We start from the raw sequence: 12,744 nt of genomic DNA on the forward strand, positions 1-12,744 counted from the left end.
GTGTTTCAGTTTAAGTGGGTTTCATAGTAGTTGTAGATGGTTCAGTTGTAGTTGGCTTCATAGTAGTTGTAGGTTCTTCAGTTGTAGATGGTTCCATAATAGTTGTAGATGCTTCAGTTGTAGTTGGTTTCGTATTAGTTGTAGATGCTTCAGTAGTTGTAGATGCTTCCGTAGTTGTAGATGCTTCAGTTGTAGTGGGTTCCATGGTAGTTGTAGATGCTTCAGTCGTAGTGGGTTCCATGGTAGTTGTAGATGTTTCTGTTGTAGTGGGTTCCATAGTAGTTTTAGATGCTTCTGTAGTTGTAGATGCTTCAGTTGTAGTGGGTTCCTTGGTGGTTGTAGATGCTTCAGTTGTAGTGGGTTTCATGGTAGTTATAGATGTTTCTGTTGTCGTGGGTTCCATAGTAGTTTTAGATGCTTCTGTAGTTGTAAATGCTTCAGTTGTAGTGGGTTCCATGGTAGTTGTAGATGCTTCAGTTGTAGTGGGTTTCATGGTAGTTGTAGATGCTTCTGTAGTTGTATATGCTTCAGTTGTAGTTGGTTTCATGGTAGTTGTGGATGCTTCAGTCGTAATGGGTTTCAAGGTAGTTGTAGATGCTTCAGTGGTAGTGGGTTCCATTGTAGTTGAGGATTCTTTAGTTGTAGTGGGTTTTATGGTAGTTGTAGATGCTTTAGTTGTAGTGGGTTCCATGGTAGTTGTAGATGTTTCAGTTGTAGTTGGTTTCATGGTAGTTGTAGATGCTTCAGTCGCAGTGGGTTTCATGGCAGTTGTAGATGCTTCAGCTGTTGTGCGTTTCATGGTAGTTGTAGGTGCTTCTGTTGAAGTGGGTTTTATGGTAGTTGTGGATGCTTCAGTTGCAGTGGGTTTCATGGTAGTTGTAGGTGGTTCAGTTGTAGTGGGTTCCACAGGAGTTGTAGGTGCTTGAGTTGTAGTGGGTTCCATAGTAGATGTAGGTTCTTGAGTTGTAGTGGGTTTGATAGTAGTTGTAGGTGGTTCAGTTGTAGTTGGTTTCATAGTAGTTGTAGATGCTTCAGCAGCTGTAGATGCTTCTGTAGTTGGAGATGCTTCAGTTGTAGTGGGTTCGATGGTAGTTGTAGATGTTTCTGTTGTAGTGGGTTCCATAGTAGTTCTAGATGCTTCTGTATGTGTAGATGCTGTATGTGTAGTGGGATCCATGGTAGTTGTAGATACTCCAGTTGTAGTGAGTTCCATGGTAGTTGAGGATTCTTTAGTTGTAATTGGTTTGATGGTAGTTGTAGATGCTTTAGTTGTAGTGGGTTCCATGGTAGTTGTAGATGTTTCAGTTGTAGTGGGTTTCATGGTAGTTGTAGCTGCTTCAGTCGCAATGGGTTTCATGGTAGTTGTAGATTCTTCAGTTGTAGTGGGTTTCCTTGTAGTTGTAGATGCTTCAGCTGTTGTGCGTTTCATGGCAGTTGTAGGTGCTTCTGTTGAAGTGGGTTTCATGGTAGTTGTAAATGCTTCAGCTGTAGAAGGTTTCATCGTAGTTGTAGATGGATCAGTTGTAGTGGGTTCCATAGTAGTTCTAGGTGCTTCAGTTGTAGTGTGTTCCATAGTAGTTGTAGGTTCTTGAGTTGTAGTGGGTTTGATAGTAGTTGTAGGTTCTTGAGTTGTAGATGCTTTAGTAATTGTAGAGGCTTCCGTAGTTGTAGATGCTTCAGTTGTAGTGGGTTCCATGGTAGTTGTAGATGCTTCAGTCGTAGTGGGTTCCATGGTAGTTGTAGATGTTTCTGTTGTAGTGGGTTCCATAGTAGTTTTAGACGCTTCTGTAGTTGTAGATGCTTCAGTTGTAGTGGGTTCCATGGTAGATGTAGATGCTTCAGTTGTAGTGGGTTTCATGGTAGTTGTAGATGCTTCTGTAGTTGTAGATGCTTCAGTTGTAGTTGGTTTCATGGTAGTTGTGGATGCTTCAGTCGTAGTGGGTTCCATGGTAGTTGTAGATGCTTCAGTCGTAGTGGGTTTAATGGTAGTTGTAGATGCTTCAGTTGTAGTGGGTTTCATGGTAGTTGTAGATGCTTCAGTCGTAGTGGGTTCCATGGTAGTTGTAGATGCTTCAGTCGTAGTGGGTTCCATGGTAGTTGTAGATGTTTCTGTTGTAGTGGGTTCCATAGTAGTTTTAGACGCTTCTGTAGTTGTAGATGCTTCAGTTCTAGTGGGTTCCATGGTAGTTGTATATGCTTCACTTGTAGTGGGTTTCATGGTAGTTGTAGATGCTTCTGTAGTTGTAGATGCTTCAGTTGTAGTTGGTTTCATGGTAGTTGTGGATGCTTCAGTCGTAGTGGGTTTCATGGTAGTTGTAGATGCTTCTGTTGTAGTGGGTTCCATAGTAGTTGTAGATGTTTCAGCAGCTGTAGATGCTTCTGTAGTTGTAGATGCTTCAGTTGTAGTGGGTTCGATGGTAGTTGTAGATGTTTCTGTTGTAGTGGGTTCCATAGTAGTTCTAGATGCTTCTGTATGTGTAGATGCTTTAGTTGTAGTGGGTTCCATGGTAGCTGTAGATGCTTCAGCTGATGTGCGTTTCATGGTAGTTGTAGGTGCTTCTGTTGAAGTGGGTTTTATGGTAGTTGTAGATGCTTTAGTTGTAGTGGGTTCCATGGTAGTTGTAGATGTTTCAGTTGTAGTGGGTTTCATGGTAGTTGTAGATGCTTCAGTTGTAGTGGGTTTCATGGTAGTTGTAGATGCTTCAGTTTTAGTGGGTTTCATGGAAGTTGTAGATGCTTCAGTTGTGGTGGGTTCCATGGTAGTTGTAGATGCTTCAGTTGTAGTGGGTTTCATGGTAGTTGTAGATGCTTCAGTTGTAGTGGGTTCCATGGTAGTTGTAGATGCTTCAGTTGTAGTGGGTTTAATGGTAGTTGTAGATGTTTCTGTTGTAGTGGGTTCCATAGTAGTTCTAGATGCTTCTGTAGTTGTAGATGCTTCAGTTGTAGTGGGTTTCATGGTAGTTGTAGATGCTTCAGTTGTAGTGGGTTCCATGGTAGTTGTAGATGCTTCTGTAGTTGTAGATGCTTCAGTTGTAGTTGGTTTCATGGTAGTTGTGGATGCTTCAGTCGTAGTGGGTTTCATGGTAGTTGTAGATGCTTCTGTTGTAGTGGGTTCCATAGTAGTTGTAGATGTTTCAGCAGCTGTAGATGCTTCTGTAGTTGTAGATGCTTCAGTTGTAGTGGGTTCGATGGTAGTTGTAGATGTTTCTGTTGTAGTGGGTTCCATAGTAGTTCTAGATGCTTCTGTATGTGTAGATGCTTTAGTTGTAGTGGGTTCCATGGTAGTTGTAGGTGCTTCAGCTGATGTGCGTTTCATGGTAGTTGTAGGTGCTTCTGTTGAAGTGGGTTTTATGGTAGTTGTAGATGCTTTAATTGTAGTGGGTTCCATGGTAGTTGTAGATGTTTCAGTTGTAGTGGGTTTCATGGTAGTTGTAGATGCTTCAGTTGTAGTGGGTTTCATGGTAGTTGTAGATGCTTCAGTTGTAGTGGGTTTCATGGTAGTTGTAGATGCTTCAGTTGTAGTGGGTTTCATGGTAGTTGTAGATGCTTCAGTTGTAGTGGGTTTCATGGTAGTTGTAGGTGGTTCAGTTGTAGTGGGTTCCACAGTAGTTGTAGGTGCTTGAGTTGTAGTGGGTTCCATAGTAGTTGTAGGTGCTTGAGTTGTAGTGGGTTCCAAAGTAGTTGTATGTGCTTGAGTAGTTGTAGATGTTTCAGTTGTAGTGGGTTTCATGGTAGTTGTAGGTGCTTCAGTTGTAGTGGGTTTCATGGTAGTTGTAGGTGCTTCAGTTGTAGTGGGTTTCATGGTAGTTGTAGATGCTTCTGTAGTTGTAGATGCTTCAGTCGCAGTGGGTTTCATGGACGTTTTGGATGTTTCCGTTGCAGTGGGTTTCATGGTAGTTGTATGTGCTTCAGTTGTAGTAGGTTTATTGGTAGTTGTAGATTTTTTAGTTGTAGTGGGTTGCATGGTAGTTGTAGGTGTTTCAGTTTGAGTGGGTTTCATAGTAGTTGTAGATGGTTCAGTTGTAGTTGGTTCCATAATAGTTGTAGGTGCTTGAGTTGTAGTTGGTTTCATAGTGGTTGTAGGTGCTTCATTTGTAGATGGTTTCACAATAGTTGTAGATGCTTCAGTTGTAGTTGGTTTCGTATTAGTTGTAGATGCTTCAGTAGTTGTAGATGCTTCCGTAGTTGTAGATGCTTCAGTTGTCGTGGGTTCCATGGTAGTTGTAGATGTTTCTGTTGTCGTGGATTCCATGGTAGTTGTAGATGTTTCTTTTGTCGTGGGTTCCATAGTAGTTTTAGATGCTTCTGTAGTTGTAAATGCTTCAGTTGTAGTAGGTTCCATGGTAGTTGTAGATGCTTCAGTTGTAGTGGGTTTCATGGTAGTTGTAGATGCTTCTGTAGTTGTAGGTGCTTCAGTTGTAGTTGGTTTAATGGTAGTTGTGGATGCTTCAGTCGTAGTGGGTTTTATGGTAGTTGTAGATGCTTCAGTTGTTGTGGGTTCCATGGTAGTTGTAGATGCGTCAGTGGTAGTGGGTTCCATGGTAGTTGTAGATACTCCAGTTGTAGTGAGTTCCTCGGTAGTTGTAGATGCTTTAGTTGCAGTGGGTTTCATGGTAGTTGTAGATGCTTTAGTTGTAGTGGGTTCCATGGTAGTTGTAGATGCGTCAGTGGTAGTTGGTTTCATGGTAGTTGTAGATGCTTCAGTCGCAGTGGGTTTCATGGTAGTTGTAGATTCTTCAGTTGTAGTGGGTTTCATTGTAGTTGTAGATGCTTCAGCTGTTGTGCGTTTCATGGTAGTTGTAGGTGCTTCTGTTGAAGTGGGTTTTATGGTAGTTGTAGATGCTTCAGTTGCAGTGGGTTTCATGGTAGTTGTAGGTGGTTCAGTTGTAGTGGGTTCCACAGGAGTTGTATGTGCTTGAGTTGTAGTGGGTTCCATAGTAGTTGTAGGTTCTTGAGTTGTAGTGGGTTTGATAGTAGTTGTAGGTGGTTCAGTTGTAATGGGTTCCATAATAGTTGTAGATGCTTTAGTTGTAGTTGGTTTCATAGTAGTTGTAGATGCTTCAGCAGCTGTAGATGCTTCTGTAGTTGTAGATGCTTCAGTTGTAGTGGGTTCGATGGTAGTTGTAGATGTTTCTGTTGTAGTGGGTTTCATATTAGTTCTAGATGCTTCTGTATGTGTAGATGCTTTAGTTGTAGTGGGTTCCATGGTAGTTGTAGATACTCCAGTTGTAGTGAGTTCAATGGTAGTTGAGGATTCTTTAGTTGTAATTGGTTTTATGGTAGTTGTAGATGCTTTAGTTGTAATGGGTTCCATGGTAGTTGTAGATGCTTCTGTAGTTGTAGATGCTTCAGTTGTAGTTGGTTTCATGGTAGTTGTGGATGCTTCAGTCGTAGTGGGTTTCATGGTAGTTGTAGATGCTTCAGTTGTAGTGGGTTCCATAGTAGTTGTAGATGTTTCAGCAGCTGTAGATGCTTCTGTAGTTGTAGATGCTTCAGTTGTAGTGGGTTCGATGGTAGTTGTAGATGTTTCTGTTGTAGCGGGTTCCATGGTAGTTCTAGATGCTTCTGTATGTGTAGATGCTTTAGTTGTAGTGGGTTCCATGGTAGTTGTAGATGCTTCAGCTGGTGTGCGTTTCATGGTAGTTGTAGGTGCTTGTGTTGTAGTGGGTTTTATGGTAGTTGTAGATTCTTCAGTTGTAGTGGGTTTCATTGTAGTTGTAGATGCTTTAGTTGTAGTGGGTTCCATGGTTGTTGTAGATGTTTCAGTTGTAGTGGGTTTCATGGTAGATGTAGCTGCTTCAGTCGCAGTGGGTTTCATGGTAGTTGTAGATTCTTCAGTTGTAGTGGGTTTCATTGTAGTTGAAGATGTTTCAGCTGTTGTGCGTTTCATGGTAGTTGTAGGTGCTTCTGTTGAAGTGGGTTTCATGGTAGTTGTGGATGCTTCAGTTGTAGTGGGTTTCATGGTAGTTGTAGGTGGTTCAGTTGTAGTGGGTTCCACAGTAGTTGTAGGTGCTTCAGTTGTAGTGGGTTCCATAGTAGTTGTAGGTGCTTGAGTTGTAGTGGGTTTCATAGTAGTTGTAGGTGCTTCAGTTGTAGTGGGTTTCAAAGTGGTTGTAGATGCTTCAGTTGTAGTGGGTTCCATGGTAGTTGTAGATGCTTCAGTAGTTGTAGATGCTTCAGTTGTAGTGGGTTTCATGGTAGTTGTAGGTGCTTCAGTTGTAGTGGGTTTTATGGTAGTTGTATGTGCTTCAGTTGTAGTGGGTTTCATGGTAGTTGTAGATGCTTCAGTTGTAGTTGGTTTCATGGTAGTTGTAGGTGCTTCAGTTGTAGTGGGTTTCATGGTATTTGTAGATGGTTCAGTTGTAGTTGGTTCCATAATAGTTGTAGGTGCTTGAGTTGTAGTTGGTTTTACAGTAGTTGTAGGTGCTTCAGTTGTAGATGGTTCCATAATAGTTGTAGATGCTTCAGTTTTAATTGGTTTCGTATTAGTTGTAGATGCTTCAGTAGATGTAGATGCTTCCGTAGTTGTAGATGCTTCAGTTGTAGTGGGTTCCATGGTAGTTGTAGATGCTTCAGTCGTAGTGGGTTCCATGGTAGTTGTAGATGTTGTTGTTGTCGTGGGTTCCATAGTAGTTTTAGATGCTTCTGTAGTTGTAAATGCTTCAGTTGTAGTGGGTTCCATGGTAGTTGTAGATGCTTCAGTTGTAGTGGGTTTCATGGTAGTTGTAGATGCTTCTGTAGTTGTATATGCTTCAGTTGTAGTTGGTTTCATGGTAGTTGTGGATGCTTCAGTCGTAGTGGGTTTCATGGTAGTTGTAGATGCTTTAGTTGTTGTGGGTTCCATGGTAGTTGTAGATGCGTCAGTGGTAGTGGGTTCCATGGTAGTTGTAGATACTCCAGTTGTAGTGAGTTCCTCGGTAGTTGAGGATTCTTTAGTTGTAGTGGGTTTTATGGTAGTTGTAGATGCTTTAGTTGTAGTGGGTTCCATGGTAGTTGTAGATGTTTCAGTTGTAGTTGGTTTCATGGTAGTTGTAGATGCTTCAGTCGCAGTGGGTTTCATGGTAGTTGTAGATTTTTCAGTTTTAGTGGGTTTCATTGTAGTTGTAGATGCTTCAGCTGTTGTGCGTTCCATGGTAGTTGTAGGTGCTTCTGTTGAAGTGGGTTTTATGGTAGTTGTGGATGCTTCAGTTGCAGTGGGTTTCATGGTGGTTGTAGGTGGTTCAGTTGTAGTGGGTTCCACAGGAGTTGAAGGTGCTTGAGTTGTAGTGGGTTCCATAGTAGTTGTAGGTTCTTGAGTTGTAGTGGGTTTGATAGTAGTTGTAGGTGGTTCAGTTGTAGTTGGTTTCATAGTAGTTGTAGATGGTTCAGCAGCTGTAGATGCTTCTGTAGTTGTAGATGCTTCAGTTGTAGTGGGTTCGATGGTAGTTGTAGATGTTTCTGTTGTAGTGGGTTCCATAGTAGTTCTAGATGCTTCTGTATGTGTAGATGCTTTAGTTGTAGTGGGATCCATGGTAGTTGTAGATACTCCAGTTGTAGTGAGTTCCATGGTAGTTGAGGATTCTTTGGTTGTAATTGGTTTTATGGTAGTTGTAGATGCTTTAGTTGTAGTGGGTTCCATGGTAGTTGTAGATGTTTCAGTTGTAGTGGGTTTCATGGTAGTTGTAGCTGCTTCAGTCGCAGTGGGTTTCATGGTAGTTGTAGATTCTTCAGTTGTAGTGGGTTTCATTGTAGTTGTAGATGCTTCAGCTGTTGTGCGTTTCATGGCAGTTGTAGGTGCTTCTGTTGAAGTGGGTTTCATGGTAGTTGTGGATGCTTCAGTTGTAGTGGGTTTCAGGGTAGTTGTAGGTGGTTCAGTTGTAGTGGGTTCCACAGTAGTTGTAGGTGCTTGAGTTGTAGTGGGTTCCATAGTAGTTGTAGGTGCTTGAGTTGTAGTGGGTTCCATAGTAGGTGTAGGTGCTTGAGTAGTTGTAGATGTTTCAGTTTTAGTGGGTTTCATGGTAGTTGTAGGTGCTTCAGTTGTAGTGGGTTTCATGGTAGTTGTAGGTGCTTCAGTTGTAGTGGGTTTCATGGTAGTTGTAGATGCTTCTGTAGTTGTAGATGCTTCAGTCGCAGTGGGTTTCATGGTTGTTTTGGATGTTTCCGTTGCAGTGGGTTTCATGGTAGTTGTATGTGCTTCAGTTGTAGTAGGTTTAATGGTAGTTGTAGATTTTTTAGTTGTAGTGGGTTGCATGGTAGTTGTAGATGCTTCAGTGGTAGTGAGTTTTATTGTAGTTGTAGGTGTTTCAGTTTGAGTGGGTTTCATAGTAGTTGTAGATGGTTCAGTTGTAGTTGGTTCCATAATAGTTGTAGGTGCTTGAGTTGTAGTTGGTTTCATAGTGGTTGTAGGTGCTTCATTTGTAGATGGTTTCACAATAGTTGTAGATGCTTCAGTTGTAGTTGGTTTCGTATTAGTTGTAGATGCTTCAGTAGTTGTAGATGCTTCCGTAGTTGTAGATGCTTCAGTTGTAGTGGGTTCCATGGTAGTTGTAGATGTTTCTGTTGTCGTGGGTTCCATGGTAGTTTTAGATGCTTCTGTAGTTGTAGATGCTTCTGTTGAAGTGGGTTTCATGGTAGTTGTGGATGCTTCAGTTGTAGTGGGTTTTATAGTAGTTGGAGATGCTTCAGTAGGTGTAGATGCTCCAGTAGTTGTTGATGCTTCAGTAGTTGTAGTCGAAACAGGAGCACCTTGTGTGGACTCTATAATTTGTCAGATAACCAACGAATATACACATCAAAATGAAAATAAAATAACTCAACTTAAAAAATGTATAACAGAATTAAACATCAGAAAAAAGGTTGAGAAGGATAGATAGAGATCTATACACTCTGCACTTCCCCAATAGACGACTTTTTTGTCATAACTCTGACGGGTTTGTTTGGGTTTTGAAAGTGTAAATACCTCGCTTTTACCGAGACCAACAATACATGGGCAAGTCACTAGCGAGGGGTGTGTCTAAACACGTGGACAAGGAGCACGTGTTTGGATTATTTGTCTCACTAAAAAGCAAGGCAATTTACTATGTCACAACCCACAAAAAACCGATAAGAGTTATTTCCGAACATCATTTATTCAAATAAATTAGGTAAAAAAAAATTGATAGTACCTGATGTTGAAGAGTTTGTTGTATCTCTCGTTTCTGTACTCGTTGTAGTAGGAGCAGTGCTTGTTGTGGTGAGAGCTTCAGTTGTAGTGGGTGCATCAGTTGTCGTAGTGGATACTTCAGTTGTGAGTGCTTCAGTTGTAGTGAGTGCATCAGTTGTTGTAGTGGATACTTCAGTTGTGAGTGCTTCAGTTATAGTGAGTGCATCAGTTGTTGTACTGGATGCTTCAGTTGTAATGTGTGCTTCAGTGGTTGTGGTGAGAGCTTCAGGTGTTGTAGTGAGTTCTATTGTAGTAGACATTTTAGTTGTAGTAGAGGCTTCAGTTGTTGTAGTAGAAGCTTCAGTTGTTGTAGTTGGCGCTTCAGTTGTTGAAGTGGGGGTTTCGATTGTTGTAGTGAGGGTTTCAGTTGTTGTAGTGGGTGTTTCAGTTGTGGTGGGGGCTTCAGTTGTTCTAGTGGGTGCTTCTGTTGTTGTAGTTGGTGTATCAGTTGTTGTAGTTGGTGTATCAGTGGTTGTAATGGGTGCTTCAGTTGTAGTGGGTGCTTCAGTTGTAGTGGGTGCTTCAGTTGTAGTGGGTGCTTCACCTGTAGTGGGTGCTTCAGTTGTTGTAGTGGGAGCGTCAGTTGTTGTAGTAGGGGCTTCAGTAGTTGTAGTAGGGGCTTCAGTTGTTGTAGTATGGGCTTTAGTTGTTGTAGTGGGAGCGTCAGTTGTTATAGTAGGGGCTTCAGTTGTTGTAGTAGGGACTTCAGTTGTTGTAGTAGGGGCTTCAGTTCTTGTAGTATGGGCTTCAGAAGTTGTAGTAGGTGCTTCCGTTGTTGTGGGTGCTTCTGTTATTGTAGTGGGTGTATCAGTTGTTGTAGTTGGTGTATCAGTGGTTGTGGTGGGTGTTTCAGTTGTAGTGGGTGTTTCAGTTGTAGTGGGTGATTCACCTGTAGTGGGTGCTTCAGTTGTTGTAGTGGGGGCGTCAGTTGTTGTAGTAGGGGCTTCAGTAGTTGTAGTAGGGGATTCACTTGTTGTAGTAGGGGCTTCAGTTGTTATAGTGGGTGTTTCAGTTGTAGTGGGGGCTTCAGTTGTTTTAGTGGGTTTTTCAGTTGTAGTGGGTGCTTCTGTTGTTGTAGTGGGTGCATCAGTTGTTGTAGTTGGCGTATCAGTGTTTGTAGTGGGTGTTTCAGTTGTAGTGGGTGCTTCAGTTGTAGTGGGTGATTCACCTGTAGTGGGTGCTTCAGTTGTTGTAGTGGGAGCGTCAGTTGTTGTAGTAAGGGCTTCAGTAGTTGTAGTAGGGGATTCACTTGTAGTAGGGGCTTCAGTTGTTGTTGTGGGTGTTTCAGTTGTAGTGGGGGTTTCAGTTGTTGTAGTGGGTGTTTCAGTTGTAGTGGGTGCTTCTGTTATTGTAGTGGGTGCATCAGTTGTTGTAGTTGGTGTATCAGTGGTTGTAGTGGGTGCTTCACCTGTAGTGGGTGCTTCAGTTGTTGTAGTGGGAGCGTCAGTCGTTGTAGTAGGGGCTTCAGTAGTTGTTGTAGGGGCTTCAGTTGTTATAGTAGGGGCTTCAGTTGTAGTAGTAGGGGCTTCAGTTGTTGTAGTAGGGGGTTCAGTTGTTGTAGTAGAGGCTTCAGTTTTTCTAGTAGGGGCTTCAGAAGTTGTAGCAGGGGCTTCAGTTGTTGTATTAGGGGCTTCAGTTGTTGTAGTAGGGGCGTCAGTTGTAGTGGGAGCGTCAGTTGTTGTTGTAGGGGCTTCGGTAGTTGTTGTGGTGGGAGCGTCAGTTGTTGTAGTGGGTGTTTCAGTTGTAGTAGGGGCTTCAGTTGTTGTAGTAGGGGCTTCAGCTGTTGTAGTTGGAGCGTCAGTTGTTGTAGTAGGGGCTTCAGTTGTTGTAGTATGGGCTTCAGTTGTTGTAGTAGGGGCTTCAGTAGTTGTTGTAGGGGCTTCAGTTGTTGTAGTAGGGGCTTCAGTTGTAGTAGTAGGGGCTTCAGTTGTTTTAGTAGGTGCTTCAGGTGTAGTAGTATGGGGTTCAGTTGTAGTAGTTGCTTCAGTTGTAGTAGTGGGTAGTTCAGTTGTTGTAGTGGGGGCTTCAGTTGTTGTAGTAGGGGCTTCAGTTGTTGTAGTGGGAGCGTCAGTTGTTGTAGTAGGGGCTTCAATAGTTGTAGTAGGGGATTCACTTGTTGTAGTAGGGGCTTCAGTTGTTGTAGTGGGTGTTTCAGTTGTAGTGGGGGCTTCAGTTCTTGTAGTATGGGCTTCAGTTGTTGTAGTGGGTGTTTCAGTTGTAGTGGGTGCTTCTGTTATTGTAGTGGGTGCATCAGTTGTTGTAGTTGGCGTATCAGTGGTTGTAGTGGGTGTTTCAGTTGTAGTGGGTGCTTCAGTTGTAGTGGGTGCTTCACCTGTAGTGGGTGCTTCAGTTGTTGTAGTGGGAGCGTCAGTCGTTGTAGTAGGGGCTTCAGTAGTTGTTGTAGGGGCTTCAGTTGTTATAGTAGGGGCTTCAGTTGTTGTTGTGGGTGTTTCAGTTGTAGTGGGGGCTTCAGTTCTTGTAGTATGGGCTTCAGTTGTTGTAGTAGGGGCTTCAGAAGTTGTAGTAGGGGCTTCAGTTGTTGTATTAGGGGCTTCAGTTGTTGTAGTAGGGGCGTCAGTTGTAGTGGGAGCGTCAGTTGTTGTTGTAGGGGCTTCGGTAGTTGTTGTGGTGGGAGCGTCAGTTGTTGTAGTGGGTGTTTCGGTTGTAGTAGAGGCTTCAGGTGTTGTAGTAGGGGGTTCAGCTGTTGTAGTTGGAGCGTCAGTTGTTGTAGTAGGGGCTTCAGTTGTTGTAGTAGGGGCTTCAGTTGTTGTAGTAGGGGCTTCAGTTGTTGTAGTATGGGCTTCAGTTGTTGTAATAGGGGCTTCAGTTGTTGTAATAGGGGCTTTAGTTGTTGTAGTAGGGGCTTCAGTTGTGGTAGTAGGGGCTTCAGTTGTTGTAGTAGGTGCTTCAGGTGTAGTAGTATGGGCTTCAGTTGTAGTAGGGGCTTCAGTTGTAGTAGTGGGTAGTTCAGTTGTTGTAGTAGGGGCTTCAGTTGTTGTAGTAGGGGCTTCAGTTGTTATAGTAGGGGCTTCAGTTGTAGTAGGGGCTTTAGTTGTTGTAGTAGGGGCTTTAGTTGTTGTAGTGGGTGCTTCAGTTGTAGTGGTCGCCAGAGCCGCTGCAGATGTCGTTGTCGCTCTGGTGGTGGTAGGGGTGATGAGTGTGGGTGCAGCAGGTACACGGTTCTGGTCCACTCTGAGAGACAGACGTGTGACCTTGACATACTGCTTTTAATCTCAGTGGCTATGTTTTTTTTGCTATGTAAAAGAAACAACTGTAAGTCAGCAGAGACTTACTTCCGAGATAGTAAAAGTCTCTTAGCAGAGCAAAAGAGGGAGATAATAGTGTCCCTTCACATATAGCCCTATTGGGGATATCAGACCCTCCTCGGACGGGACCAAGATTTAAAAGTGAAGCTAACATCCCCGAAGGGGAGAGCGTATCAACAGAGAAATCTAGTCCAGAGGAGGACCATTGTTATACTACCGAAACCAGAGACGTGTTTCGACACTAATGTTTCTCATCAGTGGTCTGATGGTAGAGACTGATGGCGAGAGTTGTCAACC

At 42.9% G+C, this 12,744-nt stretch overlaps 1 protein-coding gene across 1 annotated transcript; it reads right to left on the reverse strand.

Moving 5' to 3' along the window:
- Positions 1–10: 10 nt before the first annotated feature.
- LOC138965917 (mucin-2-like) lies at positions 11–8,608 on the reverse strand. The gene is made up of 5 exons (XM_070337996.1): positions 7,264–8,608; positions 3,963–7,107; positions 3,605–3,690; positions 2,592–3,300; positions 11–2,369 (listed from the first exon to the last, which is right to left on the reverse strand). The coding sequence occupies exons 1-5, from the start codon at positions 8,606–8,608 to the stop codon at positions 11–13; spliced, it is 7,644 nt and encodes a 2,547-aa protein (XP_070194097.1).
- Between the last annotated feature and the right edge of the window lie 4,136 nt (positions 8,609–12,744).

The sequence above is a fragment of the Littorina saxatilis genome, linkage group LG5, assembly GCF_037325665.1.
Source record: "Littorina saxatilis isolate snail1 linkage group LG5, US_GU_Lsax_2.0, whole genome shotgun sequence".
NCBI classification, from domain to species: domain Eukaryota; kingdom Metazoa; phylum Mollusca; class Gastropoda; order Littorinimorpha; family Littorinidae; genus Littorina; species Littorina saxatilis.